The sequence below is a fragment of the Babylonia areolata genome, chromosome 6 (assembly GCF_041734735.1).
Source record: "Babylonia areolata isolate BAREFJ2019XMU chromosome 6, ASM4173473v1, whole genome shotgun sequence".
NCBI classification, from domain to species: domain Eukaryota; kingdom Metazoa; phylum Mollusca; class Gastropoda; order Neogastropoda; family Buccinidae; genus Babylonia; species Babylonia areolata.
Genome location: NC_134881.1, coordinates 21,631,867 through 21,654,991, shown reverse-complemented (window position 1 = coordinate 21,654,991; position 23,125 = coordinate 21,631,867). Strand labels below are relative to the sequence as shown.

The 23,125-nt window shown below is 43.1% G+C and overlaps 1 protein-coding gene across 1 annotated transcript in view; it reads right to left on the bottom strand.

The window, feature by feature from the left end:
* Window positions 1–14,508: 14,508 nt before the first annotated feature.
* Window positions 14,509–23,125, bottom strand: part of LOC143283471 (brefeldin A-inhibited guanine nucleotide-exchange protein 3-like) — a 92,800-nt gene continuing 84,183 nt past the window's right edge. Inside the window, exons 36-39 of the mRNA XM_076589713.1 lie at window positions 21,299–22,441; window positions 20,378–20,556; window positions 17,684–17,881; window positions 14,509–14,955 (exon numbers count right to left, since the gene is read on the bottom strand). Of these exons, the coding sequence (XP_076445828.1) occupies window positions 14,665–14,955; window positions 17,684–17,881; window positions 20,378–20,556; window positions 21,299–22,441 (1,811 nt within the window). The 3' untranslated portion in view covers window positions 14,509–14,664. The remainder of the gene's footprint in view (window positions 14,956–17,683; window positions 17,882–20,377; window positions 20,557–21,298; window positions 22,442–23,125) is intronic.

Below are 23,125 nucleotides of genomic sequence, written 5' to 3'. Positions count from 1 at the left end.
GATGAGAAAAAGAAATATGTTGAGTTAAACCAAACCCTTATGCAGACTGGACCTGATGATGACTTGACAATAGATGATCTAAACAAAGCAATAGCTAAATGCAAGAAAGAATCAGCTCCTGGCCCAGACAAAGTTCGCTACTCGGACATCAAGGAACTATCGGTAGAAGACAGAAGCAAACTTTTCAATCTATATCAAAACAGTTTCCACAATGGACATGTGCCAGAGGACTGGACACACAGCTTCTTAAAACCCATACCAAAACCAGGAAAGGACCATCATCAGGCAAGCGGCTACCAGATCCTAACCATGCAAAACATTGCTGGAAAGCTCATGGAACGCATGATAGCCAGGAAACTTGCAAGGGATCTTGAACACAGGCACATTCTCCCTTCAAATCAAGGTGGTTACAGAACAGGCAAGTCCACATGGGAAAATGCAGCTGCTTTTGCATATGAGGTGTATGAAGGATTTCAAAGGAAAGAAGAAACACTAGCAGTAGCAATCGACCTTGAAGATGCCTACAATAAAGTCCAGTTTGCACACCTCATGGAGCTGCTACTAAGGTATGGAGTAAGTTTGACACTGACAAGATGGATAGCAGCAGCGTTTCAGGAAAGAACCGTCGTCCTACGCCTTGGAGACTGGATGTCTGCACCTTCTAGACTATCCATGGGACTGCCACAAGGGTCTCCGCTCTCTCGTGTCCTCTACAATGTCTACACGAAGGGCCTTGCAGACTTAAACAACAATGGAATAGCTCGGGTGCTTACTCTTGCGAATGATGGCCTGGTCTTCAAAACTTCGAAAGATGCTCAGGAAAGAACTAAAGCCGTCCAGAAACAACTAAACAATATTGCTCAATGGTGCAAAGACACAGGATCTTCCATTAATCCAGCGAAAGCCCAAACGTTGCTGTGCACCCTCAACAACAGAACCGCGAGCAAATCACCACCTTCTGTGTCATTCGATGGGATTCAGATCGAGAAAACTGAATGCCTACGCTACCTAGGAATACACTTCGACAGGATGCTGACCTTCAGAAAACATACGGAAAATACTGTTCTCAAATGCAAAAAGGGCCTTTCAGTCTTAAAGGCAATGGCAACCAAAGGTATTGAACAACGCCACCTCTTCCTGCTATACCAATCACTCGTCCTCAGTGTGATCGACTACGGACTTAGGCTAACAATATCGTCTCAAAGCAATCTCTTAAAATTAGAAAGAGTTCAAAATGAAGCTATGAGGCTGACCCTTGGAACAACAAAAGACACGCCCACAGAAACCATGCGATACCTGCTTGACCTTCCTTCAGTGCAGGCCAGAAACAAGTTAGAATAGGTCAAGACCTACTTCAAAGCATTAGAAAACCCTCAAAACCCACTGCATGACGCAGTCAAAGAACCAAAAGGCAGCCGTCTAGGACGAGGAAGATCATGGATGGGGCAAGCAGAAGACACAATCCAGCTATTATGCCGACTACAAGACCTGAAAGAAACAAAAGAATGGGAGAAAAACCCCGAAAACCTCAACCATCTATTCAACACAGCCATTTCACCCACTCTAGGAAGACATTGTCGGGAATGGCCAGAGGGCAAAACTGATGCGGAAGTGAAGCTACTCATAGAAGAAAACAGTAAAGAAGAGGACATCGTCATATACACAGATGGCTCAGTCACCTAAGACCAGTCCGGTTGGGGATTCACTGTGAAACAAAATGGAAAAACAGTTAGGGAAGAGAATGCTGCCTACAAAGTCAAAACCTCCAGCCTAACGATGGAAGTTGAAGCAGTGACATATGCCCTCCAGTGGCTATCTTCCATCCATACGCCCGGAAACCAACATGTCATGATTCTAACCGACTCAATGAACCTCATACAGAAAATTGAAAACGGAATGGGAAGCCCAGAGTGGCATAAGGCAATGCGCAACTTTCAGATTAGAAAAACTCACATGGTCATACTGCCCGGGACATGCAGGAGTTAAGGGAAATGAGCGAGCTGACAGACTTGCTGGTAACGCAACACCAACGAGCGGCCTACATCTAGGAAAATCGGAAATCCTCAGAAAAGTCAAAGAATATCAAAGAGAACAGGTACAAGGCCATCACACCATCGATCGCCTCAAAGAAATAAAAGCAGAGAGAGGGAACGGCCGTAGGTCTAACATGAAAGGTAGAGCACGATGCTTTGCAAATCAAACAAATATCGGCATCATTTCCAAACCAACATTGCGCAATTTCCTTCAAAACGGAACAGAGTCTCTGTGGGCTTTTCCAAATCCAATAGACTGAGCAACACAATAGACGCCACGTTCTTGGCATCAGAGATCTTTTCCCATCCCTCTTGCGGCCAATCAGTGGCAGCCTCTGTGCGTGTGTGTATGTGTGTGTTTATGTGTATGTGTGGGTCTGTGTTTTTGAGTGCGTTTGTGCATGCGTGAAAGTGTAAGTGTACACAAGTGTCAGGAGAGTTCTGTGCATGTGTGTGTGTGTGTGTGTGTGTGTGTGTGTGAGGGAGAGGTGGGGGTGCAGGGAGGAGGTGGGGTAGAGGATGAGGTATGTGAGTGTATGCATGCCTACACTGTGGGAGCAACAGGATATTGAACGTATATATATATATATCTTTGTATATATGTGTGTGGGGTTGGGGTGGGAGATATGGGCGTGTGTGTGTGCTTGTGCAAGTAAGCGTTCATCTGTGTGTGTGTGTGTGTGTGTGTGTGTGTGTGTGTGTGTGCGTGCGTTGTGTGTGTGTGTGTGTGTGCCGTGGAAGCTGCGATACATAGACTAGAAATGAGTGTGTGGAGGAAGGGGGTGGAGGAGGTGCAGGGTGATATGTGTGTGTGTATGTGTGTGTGTGTGTTGGAGCTCATGTACGTTTATGTGTGTTTGACTGTGCTTTCATATCTGTGAAACTGCGTGTTTGGTGCATGTCTGTTATGCATGTGTGGGTGTATGTGTGAGTGTGTGTCTTCATGTTTTGCATTTATTTGCTTATTTATCATCATTGTTGTCTTATTTATTTATTTATTATTATTATTATTTTATTATTATTTTCATTACTACTACTTTTTTTCCTTAAAAAAAATTTTTTTAATTTTTTTTTTTAATATCATAATTATTATTTATTTATTTATTTATCTTTTTTTTTTCTCAAGGCCTGACTAAGCGCGTTGGGTTACGCTGCTGGTCAGGCATCTGCTTGGCAAATGTGATGTAGCGTATATGGATTTGTCCGAACGCAGTGACGCCTCCTTGAGCTACTGAAACTGAAACTGAAACTGACCAACGAAATGAAATATGAACGAGACCATACATACAAATAAAACCAATAATACACATACCCGCCATCAGTGTTTTCCAATAAATTCCTTGCACGCCCCTAGTTTTCCATCGGGAGGTCGGAGAAAAAAGGGGACGGCCCAAGATGAAGTGGCGGCAAACAGTGGAGAGAGACCTCAGAGTTGTCGACAGATGATGGGGGTGACTGGCACGACCAGCAAACTGGCTGAGAACCGTGCACTTGGGAACGCTTTGACTGTCTCGTGGGTCCAACGACGAGGAAAACGTAAGGTCCTTGTTCCATCTGGAGAGTGCTCAAAGGGGTGGGGAGGGGGTGGGGTGGGGTGGGGGGAAACAACAACAACAACAATAACCAAATTCTGTACGCTTTCGCGAATAAGCTTGATCGTAAAATGATTGCCCACCCTCACAAAAAAAGCACTTCTGAAATTTTACACTCTTTCCTCAACAAGCTTGATCGTTATATCATTGACCACTCTCATAATAAACATCTGAATGCGATGAATGGTTGGTTACGTTTTTACTGGCTTTATGCCATGACAGTCAACGTTAATTATCTCAAGGGACCAAGGTTCTGTCAGTGTAGCGATGTTAATTCTTTTTACTCTGATACGAAGCTACTTCGTGTTTCACAAAATGAAGTCAGTGCCGCAGATCGTGTTTAAGGATCTACTGGCTAGCGCCCTAAGGTCAAGTTGTTCTATCACTGCCGAATTCATCACAAAATATACGGAATTTTAGTAAACACTTCACAAATGTAGCAATGGTCACAATCATCACAAGCTATGAGATGAATTAATTGAAAATTTCTTTTGCTGTCAGAAGTTTTATTTTCCTGAAGGCCAATACTGAATCTGAGTGTACTGAAAAACAAGTCATTTAAACGCAGATACTCAATACCTCTGAATGTCAGAGTTCTTCTCTGCTGCTAGTAACCCATCACTACTTGCCTCACGTGGGGTGTAAACCTTACAAGAAAATACGTGACGGGCTCCGCTATATCTGACTTGCCCAACACACACGCCGACATGAAAAAGTCGCAGACGAATGGACGTGAAATTCGTTTGCACAGTCGAAGCTTTGACACACAATTTTAACTAACACCCGGAGCAATTTGGTGAACAGTTCTGTGCGGCGTCTCAATGGCTCTAAACGGAGTTAATGGAAAAGAAGATACTGGATACGAATACTCCATTATCTTTTGAGAGATGTTTGCACCACGTTACAAAAGTTATCGATGTCGCCTTAGTTCCCGCGAAGGTGATCGAGCGACAACATTCATTTCTCTCTTGGGAGAAGCTCGCAACGGCAACAGGCTAACATCATGGTTCTGAGTATAAAAACAACAACAACAAAAACACACACAAAAACCGTAAAATAATGTGCATCTAAAAATAAACAACAAAATCATACTATGATTATCATACATCTTCTTTTCTACCGACACTTAATTGATAGTTTTGGCCTCTGCGGTGCACAACACCCACTGTGATTCAATGGACATATAAAATACTTCATAAGTCCTATGGATGCAAGGTACGTTTCTGCCGGACACATTTCCTGGAGGTTAATTAAGATCATTTGTCATTGTTCACAGCACAGCCGGCTACACAGGGCATTATCGGGGCTGAAAAAAACTCTCAGTATCAATCCCGCAGAACCTGAAAAACAACAACTGGAAAAGAATATTAGACACAAGTACAGTCACATTCATGAACATATATAAACCTGGAACAGACTCTGACGTTGACCATTCTGTCAAGGATGTTAACTGCAGAACTTCCAGACAGGTATTAAAAAGGCTGTTGGTTGGTGATTTTCTGACAAGACCCATACCGGGGACACCATGCCTGGTACTGCATTGCTTGGTGGAAGCTCGTTTAGCGCTAATCTGATTGTCAAAAGGCTTCCACAGAATGAAAACATGAGATTTCGCGTTCAAGGCTATATCCAGAAAACAGACACAAACAAACAAACAACAAACAAAAAAACATACCCACGTCCCTTTATCATTCCTCCGTCCCCAGTGTCTAGAATCTGTTCACCCCCCCCCCCCCCCACTCCCCACACCCACCCAACCCTATTGTTTGGACGAAAATCACTCTCTCCAATCGATCAATCATCAACATCAACAACAGCAGAAACACAGTTCATCAATCGACAGTGTCAGTTCTTCCGACAGAGTGGGGTTTGTTCAGGTCGATTGTCTGTCTGAATGTTTTGTTCACATAATTGCCCTGGTTCAGGCTGCAAGTGCACTCCCACATAAACACCAAATACCATGTTTAGTGATGCGCTTAGACTAAGCACACACATTACTTTTTTTTTTCTTTTTTTTTTCCAAACAAGACACACAAAAATGTCATACCACAGATGTCATTCTGTCCACAACGGCTCTCCTTCCGATACTTTTTTATGTGGACTGCGACTGCCCCCATGTTCATTCATATACTTGAAGGCTTTTGGTTTACACGGTATTTCATTTTGAACATGTCACAATACAAATACAATGAATTAATTGTAGGGTTTTACATTAAGCGGCTGTTTGTGTACTCTGCTGTCTATGCAGCCATACTCCATTTTCTTGGGGGGTGTGGGAGGGGAGGGGGGGCGACGGGGGTTAAATGCTGGGTACACTCATGTTTCAACAGCGCTCCAAACGCCGACAAGGGTTACTGGGATCTCAAGTGTGAGCCTCTTTTTTTTCCCCTTATCAACTACATGTGTATACAAAGGAGATAAAGGCACAAGCACGTCTGTATATATATTGACCTGGGGGATCAGGAAAAAAACAAAAACCAACTTATCTCCACCAGCCAAGGACTGAACTGAGGTTCAAACCCAGGACCTCAAACTGAGAGTCCAATGCTTTGACCACCTAGCGATCACACCTGTCGTCCACAGAGACAGAAATAATAAAGAACATGATCATGAGAAATCAAACACATGGTTTATTGCTGATTTGAAAAGGGGTTGCTTTGCTTTGTCGTTAAAAATCGCTAGGCATTCTGATGGTTAAAACTGGCAAATTTAACTTTTACATGAAGAACGTGGACACAAATAGGTTCAATATCTTTGATCATAACTTCTATTTGGGCTTTGGAAGATTTGAAAGGTTACTGATTGAATTTATCAGTACTGTGTGTGTGTGTGTGTGTGTGTGAACAGCGTTTGTATGGGGAAGTTCTTCAGCAGTTTTGCTATTGATGGATGACTTTGACCATGTAACACTAAAAAAAACAACAGCCAAGCACAGAAATATATACAGAGAGAGAGACCAAGATACATACATATATATATATATATATATATATATATATATATATATGTGTGTGTGTGTGTGTGTGTGTGTATAAACAGAAAGAGAGAGAGATGGAAGAAGAGAGAGAGAGAAGCAGAAGACAAGGTAACCAATACCAAATGTGCCGCACAAAACCCAAGGTCCCTATGGCTTACTACCTCCACAACCTTTGTGAAACAAATAAATGATTTATTTTAAAGAGAAAAATAAATGAAATAATAAAAAATATTTTTGAAATATATTTCATGAAGCAAAAAAAAAAAAAAAAAAAAAAAAGAAAGACAAATCAAAAGGATAGGAAAAGCAACATCAATAAATATATAAAATATAAGGAGAAAAAAAAGACTACAAGATAAACCTGCGCCATAAAAAAAAAGAAATCTATAAAACAATTAACTCAGCTACCCCCTGCCTCAGGCCACCACACCCCACCCTGATCCCCTTAAAAAAAAAAAAAAAAAGAACAAACAACAAGCAAAGCAAATATAGACAATGTATGTGAACAAACAAACTCAAACATACAACTACTTAAATATTATGACCGAGCACAAAAAAAAGAAGGAAATAAAAACATAAATAAACCACAGGCTGAAAAAACAAAAAAACAAAAATCATTTCTGTGCCTATCATTTTTCACCCTTAGCAGTCAGGAAGCTGCAAGCTGTTGCACAAGGGACAAGTGTATATTGCAACAATTCTTCCCCCTGGCAGATGCTTTAATGAACCAGTCATTGATTTGGGGAGAGGTTGATTTACAGCCCTTGCCTTCCCAACCCCCACTCCCTCTCCTTCCAAAACCCTCCCTCTCTGACAATCCAACACTCTCCCACTCCCCCACACCCCCCTGCCTGCATGTACAAAAATTATAATTGATTCTTTAATTTCTGGTGTCTTCCCAGATGTATACAAAACTGCACTTGTTAAGCCCCTGCTAAAGAAAGCCACTCTGGATCACAATGACCTCAAAAGTTTTCGCCCTGTATCCAACCTTGCTTTTGTGTCCAAAATTATTGAAAAAATTGTTCTCTCCCAACTTTCAGACCATTTAGCATTAAACAACCTGTTCTCTTCTTTTCTGTCTGCATATAGATCTGCCCATAGCACTGAAACTGGTTTGTTGCAAGTAGTTAATGACCTGTTACTGTCTGTTGAAAGTAAACTGTCGGTGTTAACTTTGCTCGATCTGTCGGCTGCTTTTGACATAATAGACCACAGTATACTCCTTTCCAGACTTGAACATGTTTTGGGGATTCACTCAACAGTTCTGAGTTGGTTTTCTTCATACCTATCCAACCGCTTCCAGATTGTCTCTGTTAATAACTTAAGTCTGATCCAACCCTGATCTCCTATGGTGTGCCACAAGGCTCTGTCCTGGGCCCCGTTATGTTTGTTCTGTGCACTGCTCCTCTTTCTGAGTCATTTCTGGTCATTTTGTTCTTCACCACTCTTTTGCTGATGATACTCAGCTACAAAAGTCTGCAGACCCAAACCAGGTACACAGTCTGATTCTGTCAATGCAGGATTGTATTCTTGATGTTAAATCCTGGATGACATTCAACAAACTAAAATTAAATGATGACAAAACTGAAACTATGATTATTTCCTCTGCAAGAATATCCACATCTACTTCTTTTCCTGCCTTTACTGTGGTTGGTGATGCCACAGTTCAGTTTTCAGAATCAGCAAGGAATCTTGGAGTCATTTTTGACTCAAACCTCAGCATGCATGCTCATGTAGTAAATCTGATACGCATAGTCAATTGTGAACTTTGTCGCATCAACTGTATCCATCATCAGTACCTTTCTGTTGAAACTACTAAACTCTTATTTCTGCTTTTGTGCTGTCACAAATCGACTACTGTAATTCTCTTCTCATAGGCTGTCCACATAATATTCTTCAGCGAATTCACAACTTCAAAACAATGCTGCCCATCTGACTCTCAGAGTCCCACATACTGATCGCATTTCTCCTCACCTCCGCACTCTACATTGGCTCCCCATTGAAGCGAGAATTAAATACAAAGTTGCTTGTCTCTGCTATTCTGCTTTCTACTCCACAGGACCTACATATCTTTCTGACCTTATCAGTGTTTACACTCCTGCAAGAAATCTCCGCTCTTCCTCTGACTGTTACTTTTTGAAACTTCCTCATGGCAGTACAAGAACCTATGGTGAACATTCTTTCTGCTTTGCTGCTCCTCACATCTGGAACAACCTTCCTCATCATATCCGTGCATCTGATTCTATTTCTGTTTTTCGCTCATCACTAAAAACTCATCTTTTTAAAAACCTATCTACAAGCACTCTCAGCTTCCTTGTTCTCCAACACCACCCATGTCAGCTCACTTTGGATGTGCATCTGTTTCTATTTCTGCTTTTCGCTCATCACTAAAAATTCGTCTTTTTAAAAACCTACCTATAAGCACTCTCATCTTCCTTGTTCTTCCAACACCACCCATGTCAGCTCACTTTGGATGTATGTAGAGTGGGAAACGGAGAGTGTGTGTGTGGTGTGCGTGTGTAGGGGATGTGTGTCTGTATGGGGGTGGGGTGGGGTGGGGTGGGTAGGAGGGGGAGAGAGGGGGGGGGGAGGGGTTTTTGAGAAAGACTGGTCATGAATGTTTTCTGTAACTTGTAATATTTTTCTTTCAAGTAATGCGCCCTGAGCTCTTAGAGAGGAAGGGCGCTATATAAATGTACATTATTTATTTATTTATTTATTTATTACATTTTTTAAAAAAATATCAAGACAATGTAAAAAAATATATATATAATTTATATGGTGGTCTAGGTGCCAGGAATTAAAATAACATAAGACATTGTGAATGTATAAGTAAGTAAACAAATCAATCCCTGAATTTATCAAACAAATAAATAAATAAATAATTAGTGCAGAAATACATAATGTGTATTGTAAAAATATAATGATGAGAAGAAGAAGAAAGAAAGAAAGAACAATAAAAACAAAATTAAAATATAGACAGGAAAAAAGGTGGCTCCTCCCCCCCACTGTGCCTCTGCGTCTTCCTCCACTGCAGCAAAATGAAACACACAACCACCACCACCACCACCACAACACAAACAAAAAACAACACAAGCAGCACTGAGACAGAATTTCTTCTCCCCCTCAACAGAAAAGGAATAATGGCAGCAAAGATGACGAACCTCAACAAAATGCATTATTCCCTCCCCTGTTCCATGCACAGCACACACTTCCCAGTTTGTTGTGTGTGCTAGCCCACCTACGTTAAAAAATAACCAAGGAAAATAGAAGTGCATGGCAGTAATACCTTAAACATAAGTCAAAACAAACTGCTCAAAAGAACATGAAGAAAACAAATTAAAAAACAACAACAAAAAAACAAGAAACATCACAAATGCCTGAAACAGACAGAACAAGACATGCAATGTGTAGAACAGATCAGATCATAGTCATTAAAACATCCAGAATTGCGGCAGTCCATGGAAAGTAAGATATATATTACAGAGTAAAAGTCAAGGGAATGTACAAAATGTGATTCCACAGATCCAAACTCTTTCAGGAATGTGTTTAAAATCTTTCTGAGAACTGAAATATTCATTCAGAATAATAAAATGTGATTACATGGTTGGAAAAGTTCAAGGGAGGTTTGCACGCACGCCCATCAAAAAACCAAAGGAATGTTAGAAAATTATGACACCAACATAATCATCACAAATCTTGAGAAAAACAACAACAAAACAACCCAAAACAGCATCAGGAGGGAAATACACAGGATATACATATATATCTCTCTTAGCAAGTAATCTGAGCGAGGTGGGGGTGGGGAGGGGGGGGGAGATTGAGAAAAACAATGGGCATCAAAAGTTCACAGTAATCAAATAAACAGAGAAAGAAACTTTTTTTTTCTTTGAGATTTCTGTTCTTTCTCTATCTTTCTCTGTCACTCACTCTCTCACACACACACACACACACACACACACACACACACACACACACACAGAGGAATAAATCAGCCTACCTGCTTCTCGGCCTACACGTTCCCACCTCGACCACTGCGCCTTCCCTTTGAAATAATCATACTTTAATCTAAACGTTTTTCCATTTCTTTAGGCATAACAACAACAAAAGTCTTTTGAGCAACAAGCATCATACAATGGAACAGAACAAACCAGAATAAGCTTCAACAGCTTCTCCACAATTACGTCAAATCAAAAATTAAAACAATTAAAAGCCTCAAGGCTTTTAGTCATCAGGGCAGTGACTTCACATTCAAATATGTCTATGGCTTGGCACTGGATGACTGGAGGACCGAATCGTCTCCCTCCACCGTTTCTAACCTTCCCTGACGGAGGTCAGGTACCCACTCACACCTGGGTGGAGTGAGGGGAAATCAGAGTAAAGTGCCTTTCTGATGGACACAACACCATGCCAAAACGGGGTCTTGAACCCTCATCACTGGTGAACAGAAGTTCAATGCTTTACCGACTCTGCCACAGGCCTCCTTGTGAGTTTACCAGTCAAAAAATAAAAAAAATAAAAAATAAAAAAATAAAATAAAACAAAATAACAAAACAACAAACAACTAAAAACTAAAAAACAAAAATCCTCCTCAACATTCTTTTATCTTTAACAACGACTGATATTTACACAACAAATAAATACAGATCACAGATTACTTTCCATGCATGGACATAGTGCACACAAAAACTATTCACATGTTTTAATTCCAAATGACACCAGGAGAAAAAGAATGTATTGGTATATATATATATATGACTTTACTGGAGGGAGAACAAATACATTATTGATACACCAGTGCACACACTTATTATAAATAAATGCTTTGCTATGTAAATACTATGGATCTCATCACACCAAATAAATAATACTTGATAAAAAAAATTTTTTTAAAGTGATAACTGTTGGCTCTCGGGTAAGACAATGACAAACACATCATCATGTTGGCAGTAATGAAACGAAATAAAAACTAACAGATACACAATGCTCAGCTGATTACCAGACCTTACTGTTTTGTTGCTCATTAACCTTTTTCATGTGTATCTTCTTCTTCTTCAAGTCTTACCACTCCCATTCTCCCCATACCTACTATATGAGTGTGTAAATGTATAACTGCTGAAGTGAATGAATGCGTACGTGTCTAAAATCACCTTGTGGTGAACAGACAATAAACCAATGAGAAAGAGAAGAAATATTCTTCTGTTTGCACAATCCCAAGCAAGCTACACAGTCATTCAAACATCAGAAAGCCACTTAACTCTTTCAAAACTGAGCAGCATCCACTAGCAGCTTTCACTTTTCAATCACTGATAACAGTCTCTTGACAAAAAAACACACAAAAAAACAACAACAAAAAACACATAAAAAACAACAAAAACACACACAAAAAACACAAAACCCCCCAACAAAAACACCAGCACACACAACCTTTTCTGTTGCTACGATTATTAACAATTACGCTCAAGAAAATTCAGAGACTCTTTGTAATTTCTTTCCTCAAACCTCTTCCCCCCATTTCTTCTTTATCAGTATCAGTAGCTCAAGGAGGCGTCACTGCGTTTGGTCAAATCCATATACGCTACACCACATCTGCCAAGCAGATGCCTGACCAGCAGCGTAACCCAACACGCTTAGTCAGGCCTTGACAAAAAAAAAAAAAAAAAAAAACAAAAAAAAAAATAAATAAATAAAAGTAAATAATAATAAAAAAAATAAAATGAAATAAATAAATTAAAAAATAACAAAACAAAACAAAAATTAAATAAATAAAATAAAATAAATTTTAAAAAAAGAAAAAAAAAGAAGATAAATACATAAAAAATACTAGTACAAATATTAATAATATTTAAAAGGCGCAAAATTTTGATTAAGTCAACTCTAGGCGCACACAACTGCTGAATCTCGGTGAAATGAGATCACTTTGTGTGATTATCAGCAGTGTGACTGCTTTCCATGGCCAAAAGTAATGCAATCCTGACAGGGAGAAAAGTCCAGAAACAGAATGGCGACTGACATCCTGCCTAACCCGTAAGCTTCAGTCATACATATCTCAGTGAGAGATGACGGCCCTTTACTGACAAGCATACTCATCTGCAGTAGTCAAGGGGTTAAACTAAATGCTGCATTTGCAGACAGCTTCAACGTCAGCAAGATTTCATCCAAAGCTTTGACTTCGCATTCAGTCATTAAACTTCTTTAAGGAAAAGAAAGAAAAAAAAAGAAAAAAAAGAAAAAATGAAAGCAACAAGAAAGAACGAAAGAGACAAATCACAAACAAACAGAAAAAAAACATATCCATTACATACCCACAACAACAGTTAAACACTCTCCCAAGGAGAAAAAAAAACAACCCCCCTCCCCTCCCTTTTATCAGATTCCTCTGTGACAAAAATTAATCTCTTCCATAGTATCCCCATGCACAATGCCTCAACAACAACAACAACAACAAATCAAAAGGAAAAACAAAAACAACCAACAACAAAAGATCCATTTCAATCCAACATGTACATCCCAATCACAAAATAACACCACACGCACCAACAGAATCCATCCCATCCCTTCTCTCTCTCTCTCTCTCCATCTTCCCATTCTCTTCTACAACTGACATCCCTCCCACCTTTTCATCATCGGCATCAACCAACAGCCCCTCCCCCCTCCCCCAAATCTCTCCACCTCCAATCCCTGCCTCTCCCTGACCACCACTGGTAGCTTCGATCTTCCAGTGTAATGCGGACAGATGGCCTGAAGGTAGTGTGCCAACCTAGGCAGCAAAAAAATCGAGCACACAGGTTAAAGTCCCACACTCACCTGCATTTCCCCTCCCCCCCCTCCGCTACACCTTGAGTGGTGCTCTGGAGCCAGTTGCATTACTCGGACGGAAAAGCCTAGTATGAACGTAACCTGCTACTAACTGTGTGTAGTATGGAACTGACCAATGGCTTAGTTTGGTCAACGTAGGCATTTAGTCACGTGTAACTGTCAAAAAGTTAGAACCAAGCAATGCAACTGGCTCCTGGACACAAGTCATTCTGATGAGACTATAAACCGAGGTCATGGCAACAAAAGGTTTGCCCCAGCAAAATTCTGTAGAAAAATCCACCTTGATAGAAAAACAAATACAATTGCAGGCAAGAAAAAAAAAAAGAAAGAAAAAAAAAAAGGTGCTCCCATTGTAGCGACAAGCAATCCCTGGGGGAGAGCAGCCGGAATTTCACTCAGAGAAATCTACTGTGACAAAAAGAGTAATACAGTACAATACAATACAATATAATAAAATCACCACAACCCCCTAACACCACCACCTCCCTCCTCCACCTCTATCATCTAAACTGTTGTACACAATGAACGCAATAACAGTTCAACAAGCTGCACCCTCCTACCCATCACAACTCCCATCGCCCATCATCTGAAACCACACGAAGCGTGCTACACACAATCATCACATGCAGTCACCATCATCACAGCTTTCAATACATCACCAACTTCAAATCTTCCTCCCCCCACCCCCACCCTCCACTACCACCACCTAAAACCATTTAAAATGTGCTATAAACAATACTCACACACAATCATCATCATTGTCACAGCTTTCAATACATCATCAAATCCTCCCCCCACCCCCCACCCCCCATCTGAAATCACACAAAGTGTGCTACAAACAATACACACACTCACCATCATCACAGCTTTTAATACATCACCAAATCTACCCCATCCAACCCCCCTCACCATCTAAAGTCATATAAAACGGGATAAAATCATCACAATCACAAGTTCTGCAAACAAGACACACACACAATCATCATGGTGTCAGCTTTCAGTATGTCACCAAAACCCCTCCCCACCCCACCCACCCCAACATCTAAAATCACACAAAATGGGATAAAATCATCACAATTACTGGTTCTACAAACAATACTCACACACAATCATCATCGTCTCAGCTTTCAACGAATCCTCCACACTCACCCTACCACCTAAAATCACACAAAAACAGACTAAAAACCATCAAAATCACAACTTTTTCAACACGCCACCAAATCTTTTCCTCTCACCACCGTCACACCACCGACACACTCCCCTCTTCTACCTTCCCCTCCCCTTCCTTGTGGCAGGGTGGTGGCGGTGGAAGGGAGGAGGGCGGCAGGAAGTGGTAGATGGTCCCCAGCCTCTGGAACCACTGGGCCAAAGTGTCACGCAGCACGTGATCGTGGGCGTGGCAGATGAGGCGGGTGACGCAGGGTGAGACTACAGGCAGCAGGGACTGGAACTCGGGGTCCCCCAGCCGCAGGAAGAGCTGCAGCACTGTCACCAGCATCTCCGACCACGACCGCTGCCGCGCCTCGCTGTCCTGCACACGAAGAGAGGAGTGAAGTGCTTTACTCCTTGGTATACCCCCGAAATTGGAGTATGGCTGCCTACATGGTGAGATAAAAATTGTCCAGTGCTTCAGTTAACACACACATGTGCGTCTCTGACTCTCTAAAATGAGAAAGGAGTTAGGACGCACTACAATTTCAGCTAGGGAGTCCGCGGCATGCACTACAAAATCGGCGTCAATCGAAATGTGAACGATCACGGTCAAACAACAGTGCTCGCTTCTTCTTGTTTCACTAGTTTTCGGTCAGCATCTTATCTTCACTGACCCTTGACCGCTCTCACTGGAGGATGCTGTGCTCTAGTGGCATAAAGACATCTGAAAACAAGAGAATGCTAGCCATTAAGAAGCGTGAGCGAAGGAAGCAGGGCTCAACTTCTGGAGACGTTTTCCCTTGCAACACCTGTGGGAAGTGCTGCGCATCCAGAATCGGCCTCTTCTCCCATATGAGGACACACACCGACAGATAAGCCTGCCTGCCTACTTGTCTGTCGGTCAAATGGGAGACTCCATTGTATTGTATTGTACCTCCCTTTATAGAAAACTGTTGCCCATTTCCGGTACACTTACGACCATGCTTGTCGAGTATTCTATGACACAGTTCGAAATCAGAATGCCTCTGCTGTCGGACTTGACGCTCCAAAATACAAACAAGATGAAAAGGCTTATTCTGAATCAGCCGACATCAATCAGCCAGCTTCAAAAGGGGACGGATTGCTGACAAAGAAAAGCCGCACTTATCAACGTTCATGGGAGTTAGAAATGAAATGGCTGCAGTACGATGAAGATGAACATGTAATGAAGTGCAGAACTTGTGAGAAATTTGCAACCAGGTCATCGTACAACTCCTGGGAAATAAATGTGTTTGTGACAGGAATTGACAAACTTTAAAAAATTGTCCTTGTATGGCTTTTCATTTTCAATGGTTCACTAGTGCCCCTCACTCTTTCTCTCTTACTGTGTGCATGTGTGTGCATAGGACGAGGGGGGGGACTGATGTGTGTGTCTGTATGTGTGTGTGTGTCTGTGTGTGCATGTGTATCTCTCTCTCCCTCTGTCTCTCTTGTGTGTTTGTGCATGTGTATCTCTCTCTCTCTCTCTCTGTACACGTGTATCTCTCTTTCTCTCTGAATGAGAGAGTGTTTGCGAGTGTGTGCGTGTGTGTCTGTCTGTCTGCTTTCACTTATTCAATGTGTATTTGTGTGTGCGTATGAACTGATTGTGAGGCAGTGTGTGATGTGTTTGGATGAAAGAATGTTGTTGTTTTTTTACCTGTGACTGGACTCTCTAGAACCACATGAGGACTCCCTAAAATGCCTGACTGGGAGTCCCTTGGACTCTCTAAGCAAACCAACTGTAGGAAGCCCTGCTGTCATACCTGTAAAAGCCCACTCCTGTACATACGAGTGAACGTGGGATTTGCAGCCCACAAACGAAGAAGAGGAAGAAGAATTCCTTGGTATAGGTCCCTGACGGGTGCAACAGCTGAGTGATTAAAGTGTTGGACTTTCAATCTGGGGATCTTGGGTTCAAATCTCAGCATCGGCACCTGGTAGATAAAGGGGTGGAGATTTTTCTAATCTCCCAGGTCAACATATATGCAGACCTGCTTTTTGTGCCTGAACCCCCATTGTGTGTATATGCAAGCAGAAGATCAAATACACATGTTAAATATCCTGTGATCCATGTCAGCCTTTGGTGGGTTAGGTACTATTGATGCAGCTTTTTTTCCTCGGCATATGGAATACAGCTGACCTCAAAAAGTGTGGGCAGTGAAGGGGTGAATGCAGCTGATAGCTGAGTTCACTCACAGCCTGTCCTACCCAAGACTTTCCTGTACTGGTTTTGGCTGAGGAAGGTGGGTCAGAGAAACCAACGAAAGACCCATGTAGCTTTGAAATTTGGTGGTGATGAGACGAACAACACACACACACACACACACACACACACACACACAGAGGAGCCCTAAAAAGACTTTACAATCACAATCTCTAGTCATCACACACACACGCACACACATGCACATACACACACACGAACACAAACACACACACACTCTCATTCTCAGGAGGCTATGGAGTTGTGCTTTGATAGATGCTCCTGGTGCTATGTCAACCACAACCAAACAACCTCCCCAACAAACACACACACACACACACTGGAAGACAAACTTGTGGGAATGTCTGGAAAATTTGTCATTAACTGCTGCAGAAAACGCCATCGCATGTAGGGGTGATTCAATCTTTTGTTCTATATTTTTATCTATTTATTTTATTTTGTTTCGTTTTTTGAGGGGGGTGCATGTAACTTTGTGCCTTAAAAACCTTGTAAAGGTTTAAGTGACATTAAAATCGATTCTGTTTCACACGCACACACACAAACCAACACACACACACACACACACACAACACACACACACACACACACACACAACCCAAACCAAAACCCAAGGCTCTTCTAGAGATTCCTATCACAAGCACACTTCGAATTAAGTTGAAATGTTCAGGCTTTCCTGAAATTACCGCAATACACTTCATGACTGCAGTTGGTAAACATTATTTTCATCTGGGATCTAAAACCAAAGTGCAAAAGATTCTTCAGCACTATGGACATGAAATATTTTTTGCTCAAATCTCTCATCAAAAAAAAAGTTGAACATTTAAAAACAAAACAAAAAAAAAACAAAAAAAACCAGGCTCACTTTCATGATGGATGACTGCTGCTGTTTGTCGATGGCCTCGTCCACCGGCTCTCGGCGAGGGACCTTGACCTTGGAGACGGCCGGGCGGTGCTGGCGGGCGAACTGGACCTGTGTGCTGGGCATGGTGTTGTGCAGCTTGCGTCGCTTGTACTGACCAATCAGGTTCTGGATCACCGTGTCCGTGGCAACCGAGTACACCTAGGGGGTGATAACACAACTGTTATTATTGTTCTTATTATGTGTGGCCACTGAGTACACCGGGGGAATACACCCATACATCATTCAGAGATGCCAACGCCTGTCAAGTGTTTGTAGGAACAATCAGGAAATTTGTTAACTGTTATTATGTGTGGCCACTGAGTATACCTGGCGGTACACACACACACATCAGCTGTTATTATGTGTGGCCACTGAGTATACCTGGCGGTACACACACACACATCAGCTGTTATTATGTGTGGCCACAAAGTACACCTGGGGGTACATACCCACACATCAACTGTTATTATGTGTGGCCACTGAGTATACCTGGTGGTACACACCCACACATCAACTGTTATTATGTGTGGCCACAAAGTACACCTGGGGGTACATACCCACACATCAACTGTTATCATGTGTGGCCACTGAGTATACCTGGGGGTACACACCCATACATCAACTGTTATTATGTGTGGCCACAAAGTACACCTGGGGGTACACACCCATACATCAACTGTTATTATGTGTGGCCACAAAGTACACCTGGGGGTACACACCCATACATCAACTGTTATCATGTGTGGCCACAAAGTACACCTGGGGGTACACACCCACACATCAACTGTTATCATGTGTGGCCACTGAGTATACCTGGGGGTACACACCCATACATCATTCAGAGATGCCAGCCCCTGTCAAGTGTTTGTAGGAACAATCAGGAAATTTGTTAGGAATATTTTGAATTTGGCAGGAACACTTGGATTCCGAGCCACATCAGTCAATGGGCACAGACATTGTTTGACTGAGACGCAACTTGATTTAGCCATGTTCTCTCTTGTTTGGGCAAACATTTAAGCTGACGGGTCCACTCAATGCTGTTTCAGTGTAAACACGCACGCCATTAGCTGAGCATCATCACGAAAGACCAAGGTGAGTAGTTACTGCCCTGGCGTTGGGATCAATAGGTCTCGAGCGTCTGGGTAATGTTACGACAAAAAAGTATGTAACCATGCTGTGTAGTAGATAATGAACTCCTCAGAACAATTTTGATATTGGCGTAATATTGGAATAAACTGCGATCGAGCGCAACAAAATATGGCGAAATCGTAATAGTTGGCATCTCTGCACATACCCATAAATAAACTGTTATCATTATTCTTATTATGTGTGGCCACTGAGTATACCTGGTGGTACATACCCACACATCAACTGTTATTATGTGTGGCCACAAAGTACACCTGGGGGTACACACCCACACATCAGCTGTTATTATGTGTGGCCACTGAGTATACCTGGTAGTACACACGCACACATCAACTGTTATTATGTGTGGCCACTGAGTATACCTGGGGGTACACACCCACACATCAACTGTTATTATGTGTGGCCACTGAGTATACCTGGTGGTACACACCCACACATCAACTGTTACTATGTGTGGCCACGGAGTACACCTGGGGGTACACACCCACATATCAACTGTTAATATGTGTGGCCACTCAGTATACCTGGTGGTACACACCCACATATCAACTGTTATTATGTGTGGCCACGGAGTACACCTGGGGGTACACACCCACACATCAACTGTTATCATGTGTGGCCACTCAGTATACCTGGTGGTACACACCCACATATCAACTGTTAATATGTGTGGCCACGGAGTACACCTGGGGGTACACACCCACACATCAACTGTTATTATGTGTGGCCACTCAGTATACCTGGGGGTACACACACCCATACATCAACTGTCGTCATTATTCTTATTATGATCATGATTATTACTATTATTATGCTGATGATGACGATGTTCCAGAACAGCAAAAGTCCTCAATAATTGCAGATGATCATCATTATTATCACCATTATCATTATTATTTCTGATATCATCATCATCATCACCATCATCATTATTATTATTAAGGAGGATGGTGCAAAATGGACAAGACGCTCATCTGCTAATTCAGTGTCCGTGAGGGTATAGGGTCGAGTCCCGCTCCCACCCATTCTCCCAAGTCTTGACTGGAAAATCAGATGGGCGCAATAGCCGAGTGGTTAAAGCGTTGGACTGTCAATCTGAGGGTCCCAGGTTTGAATCTTGGTAACGGCGCCTGGTGGGTAAAGGGTGGAGATTTTTACGATCTCCCAGGTCAACATATGTGCAGACCTGCTAGTGCCTGAACCCCCTTCGTGTGTATATGCAAGCAGAAGATCAAATACGCACATTAAAGATCCTGAAATCCATGTCAGCATTCGGTGGGTTATGGAAACAAGAACATAACCAGCATGCACGCCCCCGAAAGCGGAGTATGGCTGCCTACATGGCGGGGTAAAAACAGTCATATACGTGAAAGCCCACTCGTGTACATACGAGTGAATGTGGGAGCTGCAGCCCACGAACGCAGAAGAAGAAGAAGACTTAAAAATCAAACTGAGCGTCATTCTCATGAGTCTCTCAAAACTGACAGTAACCCAAGTATTGAGTCTCACCTTGCTTTCTTGATCCGCTCTGCGTTGGCGCTTGCTGAATTTTGCTTTGGAGTCGTCATCGTCGTCTACGTTTTCGTCTTTCCTGCTGTCCTTGTCGGCATGCTGACTGGAGTCCTTGGCAACAGGAGGGGTGTGGTCGGTGGGTGGAACAGCCTTGGGGCTCTCCTGTACAGCTTGCTCTGGGGTGGGGGGCAAAAAGAAGTGTTGGTTTGTCTTGCTTTGAGGCTTCAGTCAAGCTGAGTATGTGTGTGTGGGGGAGGGGGGTGTGTGGAGGGGGGTGGGGAGTGTGAATGCAAGGGGGGGGTGCGGCTATAGCGTATGTGTGTGTGTGTGTGTATGTGTGCGTGTTCGTTCTTTGTTTAACATCTTTTCATTATAAGTTATATTAGATAAGGATGACAGTGGGGAGGGAAGGGGAATGCTGAGGAGGGAAAAAAGTCTCTTTGATTATGAGAGTGAGTCAATGTGTGTGTGTGTGTGTATGTGTTGGAGGGGGGGGAGGAGTGTGACTTGATTTATTGTCATAAAATCCCTAAGGATTAACAGACACAACAAAAGTACAAAAGGAACAAAGAAAGAAAAGGTCATCTCAGACACATGCATTGAAATACATTGGTGTGTGAGTGTGTGTGTGTGTGTGTGTGTGTGTGTGTGTATGACAGCAAGAGAGAGAGAACTACAGACATACAAACTGATAGAATGAGCATGTATGCATGTGTGTAAGAGTGTACACAAACACACACATACTCCCCCCCCCTCCCCACACAAACACATCACCCCCCTCCAAACACACACACACACATCACCACCCCCTTCCCCCCCACACACACACACACAAACACATCACACTTACATGCATCACACACATCCGACACAAACACATCACACAAACACCCCCCTCCCAATCCTCCCCCCACTCACCCTCCATCATCTGAGGACTGGACACCGCCATCCCTACCACAGACCCCTTCTCTCCTTCCTTCCGTCCCTCACCCTCACCACCACCGCCACCACCACCCTCTCCCTTCCTCCCAACGTCGCTGCCTTTCCGCAGGAGGGGCCCGGTGATCTCGCAGATGTCTTCCGGCTGGGCCAGCAGGAAGAAGAGGGGGCGGCCTGACATCCTGTCGACGAGCGATTCCGTCTGGCTGTCAGCCAGAATGTCCACATACTGCCTGCAGATGGCATCGCACTTGTCCTTCAGCATGGGCAGGAAGACCCCTAAGCTCTCCCACGGCTTGGCTCTGCTGCTCGTCCCTCGCTGCTTCCATGAGGGGAACCGCTGTGGGTGAGTGGGAGGACCACCGTCAGAGGAGGAGGCTGCTGGTGTCGATGCTGCTGCTGGTGCCTCTGTCTGTTCAGCTGCCGCTGCCGCTACAGGCTGGGAGGAATGCTGGTGGCGGTGATCTGGTTTCGGCTTTTCAGCACCATCTGCTGCTGCAACAACAGCATCTTTTTGTTTCCCTTTGTCATCAGGAACAGTAACGGCGCTCGACGACGATGGTTTGTGATTGTCTGAACGTTTGTAGTTCTGGCCATCGTCGGAAACCGTTTCGGCTTCCTCCTCTGTTTTGTTGACGTGGGTGTCGGAAGTGGTGCTGGTTCGCTCTGGATGTGCCTCCTCCTCTTCGCTCTTTTCCCCGTGTTTCTCTTCACCAACCATCCTCCTCCCGCCCTCCTCCTCGCCGTCTTTCCCAGCCCCGTCTCCACCAGTCTTTCCCTCACCACCACCACCACCACCACCATCATTTTTCTGATCCTTCTCTCTCCTTTCATCCCCGGCACCAGCACTTTCCTCCTGCTGCTGCCGCATGAGCACAGAGGAGACTGCGCTCATGTCGAGGGGGGAGAGGGTGGAGCAGAGGTGGGTGAGGGCGTGGAGGTAGAGCACAGTGCTGGCCCCTGCCAGGCGGTACTGGTTGGCCGCCACCTCCAGCCCGGCCACCTTCTGCAGGAGGAACTTGAGGCCTGGGCGGCGGTCGAAGTCCAGGGCAAAGCGATACAGGGAGTCCAGGATGTCCATGAAGGACAGCACATTCCGTGTGGACATGTGGCGCATCAGACCTGGCGGGGGTGACACAGACATTTTTTTTTCTTAATTTGTGTGTGTGTGTGTGTTTGTGTGTGTGTGTGTGTGTGTGAGTGTGAGTGTGTGTACAGATAATAATAAACATATAAATAAATAAATAAATATATAGATTAATACTAATGATAATGATGATAAGAATAAGAATAGTGATGATGATAATGATGATGATGTTGATGATGAAGATGATGAAAATGATAATAATAATAATAACAATGTGAATCTGAATAGTGCCTATTCTCTTAATAGGGCTCTAGGCGCTTTATATAGACATACACATACAATATAATACAATACAATACAATACAACACAACACAACATAAACACACACACTAACACACACACACTCAAATTGTGTGTAAACACACATGAACCAAAACAAAAGCAGGACAAGAGTTTCAATGGTTCACCATGAATGGATTACTGGTAACTGTTTAAACGACCCGCCACACACCCTTGTGAAATGGGGAAGGCCTGTTTCTGCCCAAATGTCCACTGTGTATGTGTGGGTGTGCGTGCGTGCGTGCGTGTGTGTGTGTGTAGAACTCTGAACAAATAAGTTATAAGGGGGTGGGTAGGTGGGTGGGTGGGTGGATGGATGGGGGATGGATAAGTGGATAGATGTGGGATGAAGAAGTGGATGGATGGGTGATAGATGGAT